The sequence below is a fragment of the Plectropomus leopardus genome, chromosome 8 (genome assembly GCF_008729295.1).
Source record: "Plectropomus leopardus isolate mb chromosome 8, YSFRI_Pleo_2.0, whole genome shotgun sequence".
NCBI lineage: Eukaryota > Metazoa > Chordata > Actinopteri > Perciformes > Serranidae > Plectropomus > Plectropomus leopardus.
In genome coordinates this window covers 20431658-20455249 of record NC_056470.1, presented here as the reverse complement: position 1 = coordinate 20455249, position 23592 = coordinate 20431658, and the positions used below count along the sequence as shown (strand labels likewise).

General features: G+C 40.9%; 1 protein-coding gene across 1 annotated transcript; it reads left to right on the top strand.

The window, feature by feature from the left end:
- Nucleotides 1–393: 393 nt before the first annotated feature.
- On the top strand, nt 394–23314 carry LOC121947192 (CTTNBP2 N-terminal-like protein). Its single transcript, XM_042492126.1, has 5 exons — nt 394–476; nt 5161–5268; nt 16850–17101; nt 17604–17711; nt 19229–23314. The coding sequence occupies exons 1-5, from the start codon at nt 471–473 to the stop codon at nt 20519–20521; spliced, it is 1767 nt and encodes a 588-aa protein (XP_042348060.1). The 5' UTR covers nt 394–470; the 3' UTR covers nt 20522–23314.
- Nucleotides 23315–23592: the final 278 nt, after the last annotated feature.

Below are 23592 nucleotides of genomic sequence, written 5' to 3'. Positions count from 1 at the left end.
AGAGGTAGGTATACCTGTATACGAGGGGGGGAAATAATCAAATTCATATTTTACTGCAGTTTCTAGATTACAGAAATCACAGTTGGAGTGCACTGATTCACTTCAGATTTAGAAACTACTATCATTATTTGTAAAATTACACCTGTTGTGTGCCATCATAAGCCCAAATCCTCAAACATTTTAGAAAAAGATCACACTAGGACACAGAAATCAACACTGGACGTCCGAAACAAAGAGGTTTATCCCACAGAACTGGGAACGCCCTAACCCCCGCCCCCAGCGAAACGCTCGGCAGCTATTGGTCAGATTGTTGCACTACGCCCCTTTGATTGGCTGGCGGCCTCGTCACTGCACGTCTGTTGTTCACAGTCGCCTCAGAGCGCCTGTGACAGAGGGCTGCTTTGATTCATGCTGTTGTGGTGCCTCCTTGTTGGATTTGGAGAACAATTAATGCGGCCAGAAAGGAGCGCATGAAGGTATGTCTGTGTTTTATTTGCTGCATGGTTTCCAGGAATTAAGCGTCCAATTTGGTCGGGCGTCTTCAGTCAGAAAGCAAAACGCAAAAAGTCCATAGACAGGTTTCTGACCCAACCTGATATCTGCTCGTGCTGTGTGGTGCTTTGCTATTTCTGGTCAGCTTAAGTGAAACTTTGCCGCCGTAAATTATGTAGGACTTGTGTGCTTAACAATTATGCTAAAAACACATTTAGATAGAAAATAAGAGTAACAATCGCCGGGAAGCAGCTGGTCTCGTGTTGAGTTCATTTTCAGGCTAATGGGCGTGAGTACTCCAGTTAATATTGATGCAGTAGGCTATTGATTATACGATTATCACTCCAGGCAATCTATATAGGAAATGGCTAATTTGGTGTTTCTTGGATGTCTGTGACACTTACCAGTTGAAGTAAATGTTGCCAACACGGAATATAATGACAATCCCTTGTGTTAGACAAAGGCCCAGGACGGCAGGTGGATCCTCTGCTGTTCCTGAGCAACCACTGCGATCATTTTATTGCTTTGAACACACTGAACCATCACAGATCCTCCCTGGTTACAAGGGATGTCCTGATCAAGTTGGTTTTTTTTTGCTCCCGATCATTTGATATTAATATCTGCCGATACAGAGTTATAGTGATAGGCTACTTGTATTTACCTGGATAATACAGCTGCACAATACACACTTCAAGCATTTTAAAGTTATAAAAATGAATCCACTGTTTATGCTTGACAGCTTATTATCTCTGCAATGCAATACAAGAAAGAAAATGTCTAAGGGTTTTTATTTCATTTTTGCAAAATAACAAAGTAAACAAAAAAACAAAACAATAAAAGGCTCTTTTCCATTTAGTGCAGCATTTAAAAAAATAAAATAAAAATCCACATAGGTTTAAGAAACTAAACGTGTCTTCAAAAACTCAAATGTTCATATTATAGCATTGTAATAAAAGTACAGCAGCACAGAACACTCTCAATTATAAGTAATATAATCACAATTCCACCTCAAAGTAATGATAGCTAAACTTTAACACTCTCAGTCACAACAGATAAAAATTGGTGACAATGCCACTTATCATAGCATTATAATAAAGAAAGTTCATTACAAATGAACAACAAAAATTCCAATTCCACTTAAAGTGGTGTAGCAGCTTAAGTTTAACTTTTTTTTTTAATGAATTTTTTAATGAATATCTGCCGCAAATTGTGCTTTCCGTGTTTGACACCTGTGTGATAGCCGACATAAACAAAGGATTGGGCCGGACGTGTGGTCAAAATAAATGATCCCAATCAATAGGCCCAGTACTGAACCTTCCAATTCAATCGGGAAATCCCTACTGGTTATTGAGACAGGATGAGTGAAGTTTAACCCAGACTTGGTTTGGTATCTGAGATTGACGACTGGAAAGAAAAAAGGACAAGAAAACAGTGAGTATGAATGAACACAAGCATGGAGGCATTTTTGACACTCACCAGACTAGTGTTGCCAAATAAGTTAATAATGTTAATCAGACATGATAATCATTTGCTGATTTGCATAAATGTACCATCTCATGACAAGATTGTTCAAGGGATGGTTCTGCTTTTTTTGAAGTAAGGTTCTAAGAGGAAGCTATCCAACGCAAGTGCTTTACCCACAGTAGCTGGTGGTTGGCATGTCCTCAGTTTGGGGAAGCAGACTGGAGTCAGCAATATACTGCTGTGGATATAGTCAGCAATAAAACGTGTTTTAACCAACAAAAAGAAAAGTCCCACCTAAAAAAATCAATATTAGTTTAAGTGTGTGCTATATTGATGGTATTTTCACTGCTTTACCTTAATGCCAGACAGTGATTTCTGACAGGGAAATAAAGCAGTTATATAAATTTCTTCAAAGCCAGACTCCATTGAAAAAAAAAAAAAAGAAATTTAACATCGCTTATCACAAGACTTGCTGGTGTATGGCTTCACTGATCGGTTATGTTTTTTGTGTCATTGTGTAACTTTGGTGTTAAAAGGGGTTAGTGCACATTCATCAAAGTCACAAAAATAACACAAAATATATAACTGATTAAGGGAGCAATAGATCAGCAGCTCTTCTGTTATTCTGTTATAGATTTTTTAAGTGGGACTTTTTCAGTGGCTAATATAGGCTATGATTTGCTACTGACCACAGTCCACGGCAATGCAATGCAATTGAGAAGCCCAATAATGAGTCCGAAAACCTGGACATGAATCAAGATTTTAGCAGTTTAAGTTCCCTCGTTAAGTTCCCAAGTCAGTGGGTTTTTTGGATGGGTTTTTGGTGAAAAGCTGCAGTTAAGGTCTTATGGTTAAGTTTTCTTCTACAACAGAAAATGCATCTGTAATACACCTCTCATGAATTTTGAAGCTTCTATGCATCTTAATAAAAACAGTGGCTAACAAGTGGCTAAATGAGACTACAGGACGTCATTACGCTGAACCCTGCTGAACACAGCTTTACAGCCTCACAGTGGTGGCAACACGGCCGTAGTGTAGTTTTTGTTCACCTAGCAATAGCTTTTTACTTCTGGCAATTGTATTTATGCTTTAAAAAACCTGAAAGCGGTGTTCATTTGCGAAAATTATCTTGCTGAACAAAACGTGTAAGTATCATAAATGTGTGTTTGCCAAAGAGCCCATTTTCTGTAGTAATCAAAAATCCAATTTGAAATCCTTCAGGCTTTTTTATGAGGGAACCAGGGCGAAGTTAGTTTACAGAAAAACATCATCCATTGAGCACTTCTTGCATCGCATAGCTTCCATTTCTGCACTCCTGCCACTTCTGGGGTCATAACTATACTATACACTGACTATGGATACAACCTCACTGCAAAAAAAATACTATTCCTTTAAGATATAGTCCAGTTATTAGTTAATCACAAAGCCAAATGGCAACACTGCCATTTGAAACCATGCAGGCTACAGATCGGGATTCAGGGAGTTATTCTTGAGGGATGCTTCCCATGGTGAGGGCATTCCTGGAATGCTGGGATGATTTTCCATGGAAGCTAATTTACAGATATCGGGTGACACATGGTGAGTTTTGCCTACATTAACAGCCAGCAGCTCAAATACACACTAATATCTAACTTATAAGCGTGTGTGTGTGTGTTAGTGTGTGGTATGTGGCCACAAGGTAATAGCCATAAATGACTACTGACTCACACTTTGTTGCTTTGCTGTAAATGTGTGGTGAGCCACAGACTGCACCGAGGAATGTGGACGCTGCTGCAAGAACGTAAACAGGACAGTTGAGATTCAACCTTCGGTGGTAGTGAAGAGGAGAGGAGAGGTTTGTTTGTTGTAATGCAGACGCTGGGTGACAAATGCAAGAAAAATAGCAGGACAACTGAATAAAGAAACATATCAAATGCAAACTGAATGGTTTGATGAACATGAAAATGATAAGAATCAGATGCAGATTGTATCTGAATTGAACACCTATAGATTTTAAACCCACATAATAGACAGTTTTGCATCATCAAAGATACAATCCTCTGCTGGAGTTGTTCTGGCAGCCATGGTCAGACAATGAGACAATGGGCTCCTGGGCACAGATAAAGAAAGGCTCCACAACCCCTCCTACACAGGAGCACACAGAGTGGCCGAGGAACGATGGAGACTGAAGAACGGGAAGTGGGCATGTTTATGATGATGTAGCTGGTTACTGGTCAGTGGGTGCCAGCCTATTGAGAGCAGAATTAACAGAAACTGACATCCTTGGTGTCTTTGCCATTTCTTTGCATCTCTGTGTGGTCTTTTTGAGTATCTTGGTTGGTAATTTGGGCATGGTAAGCCTGTTTAGTTATCCATTTATGCTGACAGCCCATCACCAAAGTCATTTATATGTGGATTTTTATCTCGCATATTGTACAGCATACTGTGAACTCATAAGGCATCTTGCACTGAGCTTTGTGATCCGAAGTCAGTTTACTGAGAAAGAGAGAGAGAATGATGCAAAGTGTAAGAGAAAGACTGATTATTACAGCTGCTGTTATCTGACTTCCCAGCATACACACACCTTGTCAAACACATAATCAACACTCTGAGGAGCAGCCGCACCATTATAAGGCACTGATAATACCCTAAAAGCAACTTCACCAAAGATGAAGTCACAGCGTTTTGTCATTCTCTCAGTTTTAAGGATGATGTCAGCTGTTTGAAGTGCGATATGTCTGGACCCTATGACTACCTATGACCTAGCTGGTGATTCACAGGATACAGTGGATGTGGAGCGGGATGGCTAATACCTATAGTGTGTGCCAAATAAGATGTTTTGAATGATCACATTTGCCTAATGTTGTGTTCATGTTCGTGTTATTTGGAGCACACTGAATCTTCACAGTGTGGACCAAATAGAGCAAACAACTGTCCTTAGTCCCTTAGCAACTTAACATGCAGATATGCTAACGACTTCCTGTTTATAACCCTGAGCACAACCCAGTGAGGCCACAGATGGGACCCCAAGTCCCATCCTATGTCAGCTCTGTGCCACTCACTGACAAAATGCACCCAGACAAGCCAATACTAAGTGCTATGCTACACATCAATCCATTTATAACAGGAGGATTTTAAGCTCATTTGCTGCTTTTATGTAATAAAAGATAACCAGTAAGAAATATCTCTGTCTCCTATTCCCCCTCACTTGCTCTGTCTCCTCAGGATGAGAAGATGAATGTGGAGGCTCTAAGCAGAGCAGAGCTACTGACTCTCCTCAGTGTCCTGGAGGGAGAGCTTGAGGCCCAGGATGTGGTCATACATGCCCTGAGGGTGAGTTGGTGACTACATCTGATACCCACAAATCCCCTTGTGACACACAACAGAACACCACACATACATTTTGTAGCACATATAACTGAGAAATAATATTGTTAAATCAGCTCAAACTGAGTGTACGTCCATTTTTTTGTATGCCTGCTACCACAGACGTCCAAGAATATAGAAGTGGATAGAGAGAGAGAAGCGCCCCTTTCTCTCTGTCTCAAAGACAGGCCAAACTCAGATCTAACAGTACAACTAGACGCTGCTGACCAAATAAAAACCAAGATTCTTCGACTGTATTATTGCCAATCTCTCATCTAAAAAACATTCAGAAACACATTTTAGTGCTCTGTTTGGCTGTGATACAAGAACAGTAAGTGGGCGCCATACTCTTTCTGGTGCTGTAAAAACGAAGGCAAAAAAATCTGAGATCAAAGGGTACAACAGGGACAAACGTGAAAATTATCATATATTTGAACAATAATTTTGTAACAGCATTGCCTATTTCTCACCTAAAATATTTTCAGAAACATACTGTTCAGCTGTACTTTGAGATCATTTGTTACCAGCAGGCCCCCATATTGTTTCCTGTAGAAAAAACGAATAGCTGCAGAAGGCGGAGCTATGTGAGCCATGCACTAGCTACATGACTCACCCTCCATAACCTGCATGTAAGTCCACCATCAGCCCTCTTTGCTCCGTGGTTGGGAAGTTGAATCCCTGAAGAAAATGCTTACTTAGTGTGTAGCTACGTAATGTGGTTATGGCTAGAAAAATAGAAGAGAGTAACAGGAAGGGTTTTATCTACTGTAGTGTTTTACAGGGGGAATCGTGTTTTTATGTAACATATTATAAAGAAGATTTTTGCAACGTTTGGCCCTATTTATTTACTAGAATGTCACATTGTAGCAGGGTTCAGATAACTGTCTGTTGGTGGGTTTGTCTTGTGCTGTTGGTAGGCACAGTTTTTTGGGACTTGTCGTGTACGCAACAAACTGAATGTGTCTGCATCACTACGTATCTCATATGAACAGCCAAGCTCGTGTTATATCAGTCAACAGTGAGAGCGATTATTGGTCTTATATAGCGCAGTGAAGTCTGGTAGTTGTAGGTTTTCTACTTCTTGAGCGAATGCAAATGCCATGGCCCTTTTCCCATTTTCTGGTCATATAGCACCAGTTTCAAAGTATTTGTGTCTTTCTTCTGCATAGACAGCCAAGTTTTGTGAACAGACCATCTGACCATCAGTGAAATACTTATTTAAATAATACATGCTCGTTGCTCGGACGCTTAAATTAACCTGTTTCAGCATTACACCCCCAAAAAAGAATGTGAACTAGAAGGGAGGGGGTATGTAAACAGGAAACAAAGGAAACAGAGCTAGTAAAGACAATGGCACAGGAGTCATTCTGGTTTCCCAGGCCAGCACCAACATTATTACTGGTCAGACCAGTTGAAATCTGTGTTTCTCGTCTTTACTTTTTTCTTTTATTTTAAGATCTAGTCAGACCTGAATATGTCCACATTGTGTCTAGACCCAGTTCAGACAGACTGCAGTTCATACCTGGTGTTTGTCAAATGTGTCCTTAGTAACTATTTGTGCTCACAGTTGTTGTAATCTGGGAAACTCCCGTTGCTGCTGAGCAGAAACAAAGTTTTGGTGGCTGTTTGGCACTCTGCCTCAGTTACACACATTAGATCCTTGTGAGAGTTGTTTGGCTCTTGGAAAACCAGCTGTATCCAACTGTGTTTTAAACACTAAATGGACAACGGAGACACCATAGCAGTCTGTCAAGGCAGTCGAAGACAAATTTGCATTAATGCGAAGTGCATCGCAGACAAGCCTTGAATATTTTAAGCTACATTGTCCACTTGGACAGCTTGAATCAGCCATGAGCACATTGTGAACAGCATCCCAGAGATTTTCCAACATCAACCTTAAATCCTCAGTTCTGTGCAGCTCATTCATTCATATTCAAGTGAAAGAGCATAGCCTTCCTTCAGCTACAATGCCTCGCAGTGTTTAAGTCTTGTCTGATTGGCTCTCTCCGTGCCCGCGGCTGCTTTTCACACTCATGACCACAGCAGCTGCTCCATGCTTGGATGAAGCTCCTCAGATCCTGAATGCTTGAATCATTGTCTGAAACAGTGATTGGGGTTGAGATGAGGACAAGTAGCAGCCATGACTGTTTTGTTCTAATAAACAGGCCTTGATAGTGAAGATCATCTAGCAAGAAAGCAAAGCTGCAATCATGAGAGAATTTCAGTGTCAGAGCCTGAGGGGAAACCAATGTAACCGCACCAGCTCAGCGACATCGTAGGTGGCAGTTGTCCAGATCCAGAGTTGTAATCTAAATAAGTTACTCCAGTACAGTACATACGTGTTTTTGAGAACCTGTACTCTACTTGAGCTTTTCTATTTCTGTAAACTTTCACTTTTACCCCACATTTCCTAAATAAAATGTATTCTTTTACTCCACTTCTCTCCCCCAAAGCATTGTAGTTACTTTCTACAAAAGACAGGAGGGGAGGGAAGACAGGAGGAGGGGATGAACAGACAAATAAAAAAGAATGGATTTCTTTAACCCTTCGTAACCTGAGCAAAGTGGCTTAATTTTTGTCAAAAGCATGGGAGGAAGGCAATGAGCAGTTGAAGAAGTGACCCAGAAATAAGTGAGACATTAGTAAAAAACAAAAACCAAAAACAAAATAATGATCTTAAAAAAAAGCAAAAAAAAAAAGGAAAGTTAAAAACAAACAAAAAAAAAGAAATGACCTAAACAAATGCCAGAAATGATTATAAATCTGTAAGGTAGTTGTAAATATATAATTATAAAATAATAAAATAAAATATTGGTCCCAGTAGTGGCCAGGCTGATAATCTGTTGAGCCTTAGTGAAAGGCATGTGAACGCAACACAAAGAAAGCAACATTGATCAGATCTGAAAGGGTTAAATCCTTCAAGTCTTAAAAAAGACCTTGTTTTTTTTCAAGTGTATTACAGGCCCTGTTTTTAAGGCGGTGTATGTTACCAAGTATTGTCAAAGTTCTCAAAATTCTGGGCCGCTTTCTCTTTTATTAACAGCATTTACTTGTACTTTTACTTTCAATCCTTAATTACATTAAATATTATAAAATTACTTTTAATACTTAAGTACAGTAAATATCAGATACTTTAAGACTTTTACAAAAGTAATATTCTAATAAGTGAGTTAAATTTCTACCAAAGTCATTTGCTGGTACATATCTGTACTTTTACTCAATTAAAGGCTTTCAGGTACTTCATTCACTACTGTCCAGATCTGATGCACGCAGGGTTTGCCCCAAACTTGACACACAGAGTCATTCCCCTCAGGGCAAAGTCGCCTTGCTGTCTGTACTTATTCCTTTTCCCGTATCTCCATCTATACTGCTTTTTTTTCCTCTTCCTCCTTCTCTCATCTCTCTTCCTCACACACAGTCACATTACGGGGGGTCTTTCATGTTTGACCATGACCCATGTCCTGTCTGCCCACTCACTCACACACACACACACACACACACACACACACACACACACACACACACACACACACACACACGCACACACACACGCCACAGTGGTCTCTGGTGGGCCAGTTAGAGGCTGCAGTGTTTATTGTGGAAAGGATGTACAGAGTTGTAGGCTCAAATCACTGACTTCCCTCGTTCCCACTGGGGGCCTGTAGACCAGTTTTACTTAGTGGTCCGCATTAAGGCAGACTGTGTATAGACATGTGGCTGCAGCGGGCAGCATCAGGTACTGATTGATAGTGGGCCAATGTGTCTAATATTGAGCTTTGTGTCTGTGCATTGATTTGGCACCCAGGAACTCAGTGTTCTGCTTGTCTGTCTTTGTCGTTTTTCATTTTCCCCACTGTGATTGTTTTCCGTGGATCCTGATGTACCACAGTGTTTTTCTCTAGCTGTCCTCTCACTGTTGTCAACCCACGTGCTGCATTAATTAAACTGTGTGTCAATATTGATTAGGAAAGTTTATTTAAATAGCAGCATTTAGACAAAAGGTAATACAACGTGCCTTACAGGGACATAGAAATACATGACAAACAATACATTAAGAGAACATTTAAATTATATTCAAAAGCTACAGTGAACAATAATGTTTTAGGTAAGGATGTCCTCATCAAGTTTTTTTTGCCCCCGATCCTGAACCAAGCCGTTTGATATTAAGTATCTGCCGATATGTGAGGACGGTTGAGAAAGGTAGAGGAGGCTCTTGAATCCTTGCCACTTCTTAAATATTTCCTCCTCTCAGCAGCAAGTACTTGGGATGCCTGTAGATTGCTAGGGACAACCACATTCAGGGGCCTTTTTAACCCTTCCTTCACCCGAAACCCCTAAAAACTTAGAATCGTATTGTGCTTACTTGTAAGTTGGCGTCATCTTTGAGAAATGTCTCTACAGTTTTCTTGACTGTACTGCTTTTAACTCTCATCACTAAGGAAACAGATAAGCAGTTTTACTAGAGGGAAGATTCCTGAGAACGTGACACCAGAAACAGGTCCTGCATTCCAGCAGGAGTGGCGCATCTATTGAGTTTATGATTGTCTATATCTGTAAGGAAACTAATGCTATTATTATCCTCTTTCAGTCGGGTGATCATGGCGTAAATCCAGCACAGGGCAAATTCTCAGTAGCTCAAAGGAATGTCTGTTAAAGATATGAAAACAAACCCGCACCTGCCCTTTAAATCCTCAGCTCTAAAGTCAGCCCTTGATTGTTCTTGTATACTTTTGAGACACTACGTAAATACAGCGGGAGACTAACTTGTGACATATTTCTCAGGTCTGATTCAGCTTTTTGTTTAACACTTTGTGGTATTGAGTCAGTGTGGCTGGGAAACAAATATTGCTGCTTGACAATGGATTGAACTGTTTTTGTTAACCCAGGCAAGTGTGGTAACAACGTTGCAGTCATGCTCAGTAGAGCCTGTTTTGTTTTCCATATGATGTCATATCCTGTAATCCTAAAATGCTTTGTCTATTTTTACAAGATGACGTCTTTTCCCGGCTCCATAAAACAATAGGGCCAGGCCAGAATGTGCTATTCTGATAAGATTGTATATTCTGCTCCTCTAAAAGAATCACTGCCCAATTTGGTCATGTTATCAAGATTGTCAAGGGGAAAATGCGATAAAAAAGAACAGAAATTACACAGAGAGTGCCCTTAAAAGCAAACCTAATATAAGTCTGTAATGCAGACTGGTCAGTGATGTCAGGGAAGTGCTTCCATATCAACGGCCCGAGGCCCGAGAGAGTGAAGCTCCCTGACCTGAAAATGCAGAGATGACATCAAAGTGACTGATCTTACCTTACTTTTATGATTAAAAACAGGTTTGCTGTAAAATCTTACAAGTTGATCAATACTATCTTGGAAACCGTGAAAGACAAAGGAATGTATAACTATTAATCTTAATTTATGTGTTATCTAATTGTTAAATTTTTTTCCTACATCTTAAAATGTAGCTGTATTTTGTTAATTTTGTGAAGGTGTTGCAACTTTAAAATGAAAAGTGAAATTACCTTCTTCTGTCTAGTGGTTAGCAACTTCAGCAGTGAATGTGTGTGTGTGTGTGTGTACTATATATATATATATATATATATATATATATATATATGTATATATATATATATATATATATATATATATATATATATATATATATATATATATATATATATATATATATATATATATATATATATATATATATATATATTATATATGTGTGTGTGTAAAAAAAATTTGATCATATATCATATTTTTATATATAAAAAAATGAAGTTGCACCTCAGCCTTCCCCTTACTCTGCTAAATAAAGTACAGTCCCTTAAAATGCTTTTTAATGACAGCCTTTCTTTACTAGACCCAGCTTGAAAATAAGGGACCGGACATATCTTTAATGGTCATGAGCTCCACCCTTTGCCTCTATTTGCACTAAACAAGATAGTATTTGCCTGTTACAGACGGAATAATGAGGATGAGATAAGAAAAATCACTGCTTTCTTAATGCAGTTTGTGCTTGTGTCGGGATTGGTACAATGTCTGAGTTTGATTTTTGACTCAAGAAATGCAGGAGCACTTCCTTGTTCCACCCTTATGACATGTTATGCCTCTCCAAAAGCACTGCCTGACCAAAGGGTGAGAGCACCTGCTCCTATGTTTCATCACTATTCACTGATGATAGCATCTGAGGCAGTTAAACATTACTTGGAAGTTGTCTCGTTGCACGGCCCATAAAGTAAAGTGAGGCTTTGTGTGGCGTCTCCTCAGTTATCTTAGTGCCATCTGTGGTTAATATGTGGGTGGGAGGTGTGGAGGATACGGCTTTGAGCCTTAAGCACACACCTTAGCAGGCACTTCAAAAAGCACACACTTAAAAATCTCAAATCTCATCTCTCTCTCTCTCTCTCTCTCTCTCTCTCTCTCTCTCTCTCTCCTCTCTCTCTCTCTCTCTCTCTCTCTCTCTCACTCTCTCTCTCTCTCTTCTTTCTCTCAAAATTTGCAGCCATTGTATTGGGGCCCCACATGTTGTGCTTCTAAATCTGGGGAAAAAAAAGCACTTTTCTGACCTAAGATGTACTTATTTCTTGAAAGCTTTGTCTCCCTCTCCCCCTCTCTCTGCTGTGATCTCTGTACTGTCTGTGTGAGACTCTATGTTCTGTTTTTTTAAATTGATATGGCTTGCCTTATGCGTAATGTATGCTCAATTTTGATTTGTAGTAAAATTCTTTGACTGTTTTTTAATTGGTCATTATTTTTTATCTATTTTAACAAAGCTGGCGATGATATAAATGATGCAGAGCAGAGTGTGCAAATGACTTATACTCACTGGTTACTCATTTCCAATACTGATTAACCTCAGAGGACATTCTGTACAACCTCAGTGTTTTCTCAGTAAATGTAAATGAGAGCCCAAACCAGGTACTGCTATTGTTGTCAGTGCAACAGTACACCTGTGACAGTGTTCTCACATCACATAAAGGTGAGCTATGCCCATTTTCAAAATCACTGTGGTCTAGGACAGTCAAAAATGTTAGTAAACATGAAAAACTCTCTCCTAAATCTTAAAACTTGAGTGCTGAAACTCAATTTTTTGATGTCATCAAGTATAAAGTCTGAAGCTGCTTCACAGACAGTGAATTAGGAAACACGTTCTTGATGACACTGAGAGCACCCAGGGGAACTTCCTGAGTGTATGGGTACATTTTCTGTTTCAGAACTGAGAACACTGCAATGAAATAAAAATTATTTGATTATCCCCCCCAAAAAAAGAAAACAAATAAAATTCTGTAAGTCCACAAAATCAGGCTCTCAGTCATTGTCCAAGGAGTCGGCTCCAGACCTAATACCTAACGACATCACAAGTTTGAGATTTACTTCTCTGGTTTCTGGCTTTGAGAGAAAGTAGCTCATGTTCACAATTATTGATTGAACTCGCCAAGGCCATGGAAATAACATATTGGAATGATTAATTTGGTGTTCCCCTTTAATGAGAGTATGTGTTTAAATAAAGAGACGTCAGGACATAAGGCTCTTATAATAGTGAAATGTGAATTGGGGCACTTCTAGTGTCATACCCACAGATAATTATCACCCAACTCTCTGGCGCTAAAGGTTCTCTTTGAGACTCACAGCATCCTGAAAATTATTATTTTTGGTTTTACAGCCTACAGTTGTCAAACAATTGCCTTTTAACTTGTTGTACAGTTCTTCTGCCTGCAAGTGGCCAAAATCAATTAATACAGCTTTAGGTAGGTACATGAGAATTTGGGCTCTCCCGAGACAATACTACATACTCTTATGCTATCAAAGTGTTATACAGATAATGATCATGTTGTCCTTATTGGCTGATTAGCTAGTCATTATTCCCCAGCAGCAGACTGTCACAGCAAACTCCATTTCTAGTGCTCAACCAGCCGGGATAGGATATGATATTATTTTTGACGGTAATTGTTTACATTTTCTTAACTGGTGACCTCTGAGCACACTGCTGAAATGTGGTCAGCGTAAAGAGCTGGTTTAATAGAAGAAGGCAAATGATTAAATTGAGTCTTCATTGATAAGTAATGCACGACAGGCAGGAGCTTTTATTTTGCCTGTCTCACTTTCCCATTTGCATTTGTGGAAGACTGTTCTGTAATTTCTTAATGCTCTAATGACCAGCACTAACAAAATGGGTCAGAGCCCGCTGTGTCTGTTTGAGTTTGCAGGCTCACCAGCTCTGTTAAATCAGATGTGACTGCCAGCGGACAGATACCTCTCACCTGCCAAGGCCTGTTATTCAGCACAGCTGACAAGTGGCCCATTGACTATATGTCCTTCTCCACTATTAAGTGGAGCAGAGTAGCTGTCCGCTTACCAGGGAGAAAAACTGCACTGCTAAAGTCTTACATCCTCATCCAACAAAACACTGAAGCCAGCGACATAAATCTGAACAGGATCCAACACCGGAGGGCCTGCAGCTGACCTACTGTCGTCTTTTGTTCTTGTTCTTTATTTAACATTTTAGCCTGTCCCTTTTTTTCTTTTTAGACAATTATCCAACACTGTGCTTCTCAAATTCAAATTTTTCAAATTTATATAGCTTTATTAGCTTGAACAGATATATGTTATTGTCAAAGCAGTTCCCAAAACAAAACAAAACAAACAACAAAAAGCCAAAAACATCATTTTTTATATTATCTTCACTTATTGTCTTCACTACTCTCTGTGGACAGAGCTGAGACAGCCTGTCTTCTCTGTCTGACTGTGTTGGCCAGTCTCCATGGCCAGTGTCTCTTGCACTGCACATTAATTTTAAATAAATTAACTCCTTTTGGGGTTTTATATTACAGAATAGAACTAAAAGATAACCTCATACACTAAATTAACAAAAGTAAAATGTTGGAGCATACCGATGCGTTGTCCGCTGTCCTCTTGTTGCTTGCACTGGACTCCTTAAGTTCCACAAAAGAAGCTTTTCATTTCTGACAGGTCTAGTCCTGCTGTCCTTTTGTCTCTGTGTGTCTAGTTGTTCTTCACCAGGAACACATATTTTTCCATAGCCCCCACTGCAAAGCTTCTGGATTTGAGATGTTACCCAGGAGACAGCCAGTTATGCTAAGACCCTACACAGCATGGTGTGCGGAAACACATCCCAGCTGCATGCTCATAGATGCACACGCATAAAAATGTATGCATGCATATGTGTTAATTCTCATTTTAACAGCAATTGCATTTTTTTTTATCCGCAGTGTGTTATTCACAAATAAGATTAAGGGCTAAACTGCATATTTGTAACTGGAGATATGCACCCAATTCCACTCTTGAGCTGCTGACTTCATTGTGTGACAGTCATTACAGAGGCTCTCCAAGGTAACAGGACTCCCTGGCTCTTTTCAGCTCACACAAGGACATGATTGTGCCTTGAGGCTTTAGGTAACTGACAGAGACAGAGAATTTCTCCAGGTTAAAAGCATCAGGTTGTCTTTCACACCTCATTACAGCTGCAGGTATGCATTAGAGGATACAAGCTGTTAAAGAAGGCAAGGCTCAAACAAGCTGCAGCACACGTTTCAATACCTGCACTGCATGACATTGATCGAGGAATTCTTACAAACTTAATGCAAATTACTTATTGATTATAAAACAGAGAATCAATAGCATGTAATATATTCCTTCCTATGACGTAGAAACATTTCTCATCGATAGTGAAACCAAAATTAGAGCTTTGCAGCAGCAAGGGTTTGCTTGTCGTGGCCTCTCATAAAGGAAGGCAAACTCTGTCATTATGATCAGAACTATCCCTAGAAAACCACAGGAGACCAGCTTCAAGGCTGGGACTGCTACACACACACACACACACACACACACACACACGCACGCGCACGCACGCACGCACACACACACGCACACACACACACACACACACCATCCAATCTCAGCCCAGCCCTTAATGGTCTGTTTGAACAGTTATTTAACTCAGGAAGCTGCAGTTTTGTCTCCAGCTAGATGAGGAAGCTTTATAGCTTTATTTCAAAGCCCAGCACACAAACACATGCACACAGCCTCAGGTAATCACACTGGCTTACACACACAAAAAAAAGGGGGGGTAAAACACAGGGGTAATACACACACACACTCATACATACTCTCACACATTGAAGCTTTTAATGTCAGACATTGAGACAGTGCATAAGAGTGAAGGCATGGAGACAGTGTCTTTGTTCAAGTCCCTGTAATCTCTTCACTGAGGGTCGCATTCTTTGTTCAGTCAGAGAAAGAGCCTCAAATACAACCTCCTTACTAATGCCCTCAGGGTGTGTGTGTGCGTGTGTGCGCTGCCACAGTCTGAGAGCGCGTGTGAGAAAAAGAGGCAAACAGAGAGGCGGAAGTTGAGAGAGGCATTTTTCTGAGAAATGATGAACAGGCAGAGGAATGCAGTGCCATGCATGTTTGGGCAGGGAGGCGAAGGGGGCCAGAGGACCGGGGTGTCTGATGACGACTGCATGGGGAGACAGCGACGGGTGTCTCGAGGGCACGTGGAGCAAACCCTGTGGCTTGTGCTTACGTCACTAGCAGCACCAGCTGACCCTGCATGCCTCCAGAACTTGAACATACTCACTGTATGTAGTTAATGAGACCTCCCGATGGTATATCAGGCTGACCGGAGAGAGGTCAACAAGGCTCTATCGCGTGTCACTTCATCGCTTGTCATTCCAGCCCGTTTCTCTCAAACAAGTCTGCATAGTGTATGATATATGAAAACTACTTTAGTTGCCTGCTTAATTTTCTCAGTTTTACAGTTCTTCAATTTTGCCTTTAAACAAGTGTGCGTTCACTTTTATTCAGTTATTGTGTTTTTGGTTTAAGCATCATCGAACCTCTTCATTAGAAACAGCTCTGTGTGTGTGTGTGTGTGTGTGTGTGTGTGTGTGTGTGTGTGTGTGTGTGCGCGCGTGTGTGTGTGTGTGTTTGATTTCATGGCTCGGTTCTTCACCCCTGCATCCCAGGGGAGGAGTTAACATCTGCCCCTGGTGGGGGTTGGACCGCTGCGCCTCACCTCTTTGTGTTTGGGTTGAGGGGAAAGACCATCTGCCTGTGCTCACACTGACAATAACATCACTTCACACAGATTTCCTGCACACATGGACACATACGCTCACTTCTGAGTCTATGTTCGATGATGATATGAAACATAGAAGTCAACCTCTTCGTACAGAATGTTTGTGATGTGTTACTTTGTGTTTTTCTTGGCGCTGACAGCTGGGCCTCATGTTATCTTCTTCACACATTTTTTCCTGCTCTGTAGTTTGAAAAAGAGACACCAACATATCACGTCCATATACTGACACACACAGACACACTGGTCATTTTTTTCTGCTCAATCGAGATTGAACATGTACACTGACATGTATTCATTGTTTTCCCCTGTAACCCACAGGTAGGCATTAAACACATACACAGCTCATGGGTAGATTTAATGATAACATTTAATGATAACAGCAGCTGTTATTGGAACAATCAAACAGTACCATTACATGCGTGCTACGTTTGTGTGTGTGTCCAGGCTCAGCACAGAGACGCTTTCGTCCAGGAGCGATATGGCCAGTATGATCTCAGCGATCCATTTCTGGCCCTGCAGCGGGACAGCGAGTCAGCGGAGCGCCAGAACACGCTCACCCAGCCTCACACACACCTGCAGGGCCGGGCGGTGGGCCCAAACCCTCTGGCTGTGCTTAAACTGGTTATGGCTCACTGCAAGCGGATGCAGGAGAGGATGATGGGACAGCTGGCTGCTGCAGAGAGCAGACACAGGAGGGTAAGTAATACAGTCGTGAACATGCATTCAGCGAGTTCTACAGCTCACCCGTCTTTATTTCAGATTTGCGTGTCTGGACGATGCAGCAAGCACCCAGCCGGTGTTACAGTGGGGCTCACACTTGTACAATAGGCTTGTTGTGTGTGTGAATGTATGCGTGTGTCTATTTGTCTCTGTGTGTCCCCTGCCGACTCGGCTTGGGGGAGTGAGGCAGACAGACAGCAGCCGCACCCAGTGCTTAGAGAGGGGATATAGAGCTTTATCACAGCAGAGCCCATAAACACTCAACGTGTAGACTGAGTCTCTGAGTGAGCTGTAGAGAATTTACTCAACTGTAAAAACCTTGTAATGTAATAGAGGTTCTGCGATGTGGCTTATTGGTCAGGAAACTTCTCAGAAAGATAAATGAAAGTTTCTGAATTTTGTCAAATTCATGCGCTAAATCCTGCAACAAGAATCCTGTCTGCATGTGACGTGATTTCATTGTTCCGTTGTTTGATAGATGATAGCTGATCTGGAGGAGGAGAAACGACGGCGTGCCCAGGAGTCTGCGCACAGCGATGATTTCACCTTCATGCTGCAGACAGAAAGAGACAAACTGCTGCTGCAGGTATGAGTGACGTCTAAAAGATAGAAAGTGTGCATGTGCTGTTGCACTGTGTGTATGTAGGTTTGGTAAGTTGGTAGAAGACCACAGTTCTCGCTTGCTGATGGACGAGCACATCTGGTGGAAGAGATATTTCTGTTTCCCTTTCCCTCCCTGCGCTCCTCCTCTTTCCCGCTCCTCTGCCTGTCTGCACAGTGTCCTCCTTCACAGTGGCAGTTGTGATTTAAAACCAAGCGACTGAGCAGGAAAGCATCGGTGCACTTCCATTGTGTAACTCGGTAGGGTGGAGAGGGTTTGGCCTGTTGAAAGTACAGACACACACAGGCAGCCGTATGCACAAGCACAGGGCTGTTCCATAGGAAACAGAGGAGGAAGAGACCATTGTTTAGTTGTCCAACAGCCATGTGGCTTTATGGCCTCAGGAAATCTGAGATAATGGATGTCCATGTCTAATGCAAGGTCAGCTGGTGCGCACACACACGCACTGTGAACACACACAATCTGCCACTATACAAAGTTTGCAAAGGGTCTTATGTAAGAAAGAGTTCCTGAGTGTCTCTCAGTCTTCCTCAGGCTTTCCTGCCGCTGTTGTTTTTCTGTACACTAATCACACACACTAGATTGTATTTCATCACCTCCCATTTCCACATGTTACTCATCAAAGCTTTAAAGCTGCAGGGTCACTGTCCGATGACCTCATGGCAAACTGAACTTTCCATAATGTGCCTAGCAAGCAAATAATTATTTAACCCTTTCAATCCTTGATCAACATCACCTTTCTTTTGCTGTGTATTTAAAGTATTTAAACCTTCGAAATCTGGTTTGATTTCTTTTTTTAAAAATGGGAAAAAAGGCAGTGAGCAACTTGGCAAGAACTGCTCCGCCAGATGCAAGAAACTAGAAGATAAGGAAAATTATTTTAGGAGAAGCCAGGGAAAAATGCTAGAAAGATATTTATAATTATTCTAATTATATATCTATCTAAATTATTTTGCATCATTATTAGTATTTTTAAGCACATGTTTCAGGTCATTCCCTTGTTTATTTTGTTTGTTTTTGCTTTTACTTAGGTTTTACTTTCTTTTTCTTTTTTTTCAAATTTTCAGGTAATTTTTAGATTTTTTTGGGGTCATTGCCTCTTAAGTTGCTTTTTGCCTTTTGTCTCAAACTGTTATCTGCTTTTCTCTCTGTCTCCTCTGACTCTGAGATGACACATATTGTAGTAGATGTGGATAAGCAGATGGAAAGTGCCAGAGAAACAGGAATTGAGCCCCAAAAAATATAGAATACATATTTTATACCACTTAATCTGTTCAAAATGAGCTATTTAAATGGAAGAAGGAGTGACTAAAGCCACTATCATGAATGCTACTGGAAAAACAATTGTATTTTTTAAAAAAAGGTAAAGTTTCTTATCCTGTGTTGGATCTCAAGTAGCAAAGCGGTGTTCTTTTGCCTCCTTGTGGTCAAACGTAGAAAAGCTGCCTCGCCTTGACTTGTATCTCTCCCTCTCTTTCTAGTTGGAAGTGGAGCGTGCAACAGTGGTCAAGTTAGAGAAGGAACAAGCACAGGCAGTGAGCCAGGTGGAGGAGTCACTGTCCCAGCAGCAACAGCTCTCCTCAAATCTGACTCTGGAGCTCCAGAGAGCCAGCAGCCAGGCACAGGAGGAGGCTCAGAGGGTCTCTCAACTTCGCACTTTGCTCCAGGAGGAGACCAGTGCCCTGGAGAAGCTCCGGGGGGTTCTTGAAGATGAGAAGAGCAGGGCAGCTCAGCTAGAGGCCAGATCTGAGAGGCAGCTGGTGGAGTTTGACACAGAAAGAGAGCAGATGAAAGCCAGGATCAGCAAAGAGGAGGAGAGGAGCAGGGAGCTTGAGAGACAGCTGGAGGAGCTAAGGAAGAGGTTGGCAAAAACTGGGGGATGTAAAGAAGAGGTAAAGGAGGCAGCGACAGAGGGGAAAGCATCAGTTTCCAAGAATATGGTGGTGTCCACCTCTGTTCAGACAGAGCCTGATGGAAAGGTAACTGTCACTCCTAAATCGTCCTCACAGTCAAAGATCAACGGCCATCATAAAGAGACAGAGCCGACACAGGAGGGGAGAGGAGCAGAAAATGGAGGGGTGATAGAGAATGGGGGAGGAGCACTTTTGCATTCCCCTCTTCACCCTCATCCTCACCCTCACTCTCCCTCCAGCACAGCCTCCTCTTCCCTCTCGTCTTCCCCCATTTCCTCCCCTGTTCTTGCCAAGCGTTTGGGCAGCCCAGGCTTCCATCAGTCCTCCTACCAGGCCGGTGTCAACCAGCGATTCCAGGCTGCAAGACACAAGTTCCAGAGCCAGGCGGAGCTGGAGCAGCAGCAGCATGGTGGCCCTCTTTCCCCCCGGGACCTCTCCCCCACCACCTCTTCCCTCCCTCCCCCACTGGAGCACAGCTCAGCTAAGCAGTTGGCCCGCAACACTGTCACTCAGGTGTTGTCCCGCTTCACCAGCCAGCAGGCTGGCGTCAAGCTGGCGCCAATCAGCAGCTCTCCGTTCGGTACAGACTACCGTAACCTAGCAGCATCTCCTCCTGGGGGGAGATCGCCTTCGTCAGGGCCTCTATCACCGGGCATCCGCTCCCCCCTCACTCCTCGCTCAGAGAGGATGCACCCTCCTCCGATCCCTCCCAAGAGGCCAGGCATGAGTCCGACTCCGGGCTCCCCGAATCACTCTGCTCGGACCAGCCTCTTCCCAGAGCTGACGGGGAACTGTGGACACAACAACAGTGGGCAGGAAGGGGCCAAGGAGCCAGACCTGGTTTTATCGTCCAGCAGCTAACAGCCAGATCAACAAACTCACCCCTAAATGGAGAACCCCAGTAATGAGTCCTAAAACCCCGAAATCTGATAGCAGTTTAGCATCTCCGGTTCCCTCCAGAGAAATGTCGTCCCTGGGGCGCTCTAAAAGTCAGGCTTAAATCAGCAGTTACTGTAGTGTACTGTACTGTGGCTTTATAGTTCACATAATCATTTGTAAAGACACTTCAAAGCTGGACTGGTTCAAACAGATGTATGTGAGAGTTTGCACCCCTACCTCCATATCACAACCTGAGAAACAATCGCAAAAAATTTTTTGAAATAAAATACAGCACGTTACGATTTTTTAAAATTGAATTTAATATTTCTATTAACATTCCTGTCTTTATTCCTTTTGTATGTTTTAAGTTCTAGAATGAAAATATTTATGTTCTCTCCCACTTTAACCCTGTCTTAAGGGTGTTTAGAAATCATATATACTGTATATAAAGAAACCTAGCTAAAGACCTGTTTGGTTTTGATGAAAGAAATGTTCACAGGATTTCATAGTATAGTACACCAATTCTTTTCTTTAATGCTCATATCGCCAATCCTGTTAACATACAAAAAAAGATGTATAGCGAATAGAAGGGCTAAAAAATATGGATGTAGAGTTTAGCAAATGTGTAGCTATCACTGTTTCACAATAAACTAGTGAGTAGTTTTTAAATGTTTTTGCAATGACTCCTTCATGCAGTTCCTGTTTAAATGGCCCATGAAAACACAATTTTACTGTAAATAGTCAAAAGAATTCACATCTGATTCTCTATGACAGAAACACTCCTTTTTTCTATTACACTTGCTATGAATACACTGAAACTTGTCTTGAAAAGAAAGAGCACACTTTGTACTATGTTACTGTAAGATACTGTATGTCCACTTTTTTTTTATTCAGGGAAGGTTCATTTCTGCTTTACCCAGTCAAGAAGGACTATGTGTCACGATTTTGTGATAGCTCTTTGGGGATATTCCATCAGTGAACATAAGGAGGACTAAAGGTTTGCATTTTGCTACTGTAACTGTTTCTGTAGTACTGTATCTGTTAAATAATTCACATAGTATTGTGTCCTGTCCAAACAGTGCTACGCATCAGATGTTTGTTTTAGTTTTACCATGTTGTTGTCTGGCATTAAAGGGATAGTTAAGATTTATTGAAGTTGTATGAGGTACTTATCTGTAAACAGTATATTACATTCAGTAGATGTTAGTCGGCACGCCCCCAGCAGACTTAAGTCTGACACAGAAGCTAAGCAATTTACTGCTGTGGATGGGGTTCAGCAATAAAATGCATTTTAGCCGCCTAAAAAAAGTCCCATCTAAAAACTATGTATCAGTTTAAGTACATGCTATGTTGGGCCTCATGCAAGAAACGTTATATGAACAAATTTTCTCTTAACTGTACCTCACTTCAGAGAGAATTATTGTACATTTTACTTCACTACCATTAATAAGATTTCTGTGCACAAACCATATGAAAGTATACAAGTACAGCTAAAACAATCAATTAATTGGCAACATTTCATGGTTCCAGCTTCTCATGTATGTATGAGGACTTGCTGCTTTTCCTTTTAAGTATCGTAATTATTTTGATGAATTAAATGTATTCAAACCTTTTTGCACGTGAACTTCTTGTTTAATAAAGAAAGTAAATGTGACTTCAGGGAAATGTGCCGAAGTATCAAAAGTACTTCAACACATTTCCTTGAAATCCCATTTACTTTCTTTATGTTTATTTAACAAGAAGCCTACATCAATCCTTCTTCTTACAGCATTTTTTGATGTCATGTCTCCAATATCAGCCATGTGGCAACAGTCTTTATACACTGCATCAAACCTACATAGTGTTTAGGGGGCGTTACCCATGCTAACAGGTGACTTCTGATGAAGTGGGATTCTTCATTTAGCACACCTGGTAAGAGTAAATGTGGATGGCTAAGAATGTTTGATGCATCTGAAGTTGGCTTTTCTTGATTTTTCTCTTACCAGAAAATTAAGAGAAAATGTAAGAGAAATTTAAGAGAATGTTGCTGCATGACGCCCAATTGTGAGTATTTTTTACTGCGTTTTCTTTTCTTCAGTCTATTTTGACAGGGAAGCGGTTAACAGCTTCAGCTTCAACATCTATGCTCTCATCAAAGCCACCAGACTCCATTGACAAAGACAGTAATTTTGGCTGAAGATAGTGTTATTGTGTGACATTGGTGAATCTGAGCTAACCCTTTAAAACGCTTAAGTCACACAATGACAAACAGTAACTGTCTGAGGCAGCGGTAGACCAGCAGCTCCTGTGTTCAGCAATGAAGAGTCTGGCTTTGAAGAGAGGAATATAATGGCTTCGCTTTCCTGTTAATCACTGTCTGGCATGAATGAAAATACTATCAATAATGCGTAAATCTAAACTGATATAATTTTTTAGGTGGTTAAAGTCCTTGCTGACCCCTCCACAGCAGTACATAGCTTACCTTCTGTGTCGGGCTCCAGCCTGTTTTTCCATACTCAGGGCGTGCCAACTGACATCTTCAGGTTTTCCACACATTATCATGGAAAAAATTTCAAAACTTTTCCACGACTTCTTATGGACCCAAAACATAGATATTTTTTTTTAATTCCCTCACTTGCCTGGCATTTTTCAAACGTGTAAGATTCAAACTCTATTCAAACATAGTTTCAGCACCCCACATGATTTGTTCAAGGGCCGTTAGAAATTTGAACATCCAAAAATAATTTCTGTTAAGTTTCTGACTGTTACATTTTGAAAGAAAACTTGCCTTTCAAAAATGTAATTTTAAAAAAATTACCCAAATTCTTCTATAAAAATTGCCAAATGTTTTTAATTTTTGTTTTGTCAAAATTAAAAATGGAAAAAATAATCACTCAAAAAACATGCCCTTTAAACCTTTTTTCTGAAGAACTAAAAACAAATCTCCAATTTCTTTTAAGTTCTCTATAAAAATTGCAAAAATAGTTTACAATAGAAAAAAAGTAAAGAAAGCAATTTTTAAAAAAAGTAAAATTGTATATATATATATACATATATATATATATATATATATA

Excerpts from the sequence above, each read along its gene's own strand:
- LOC121947192 (XM_042492126.1), top strand. Across the intron at positions 17,102-17,603 it reads CAGAGAGCAGACACAGGAGG|ATGATAGCTGATCTGGAGGA; the intron begins GTAAGTAATACA and ends GTTGTTTGATAG. Across the intron at positions 17,712-19,228 it reads GAGACAAACTGCTGCTGCAG|TTGGAAGTGGAGCGTGCAAC; the intron begins GTATGAGTGACG and ends CTCTCTTTCTAG.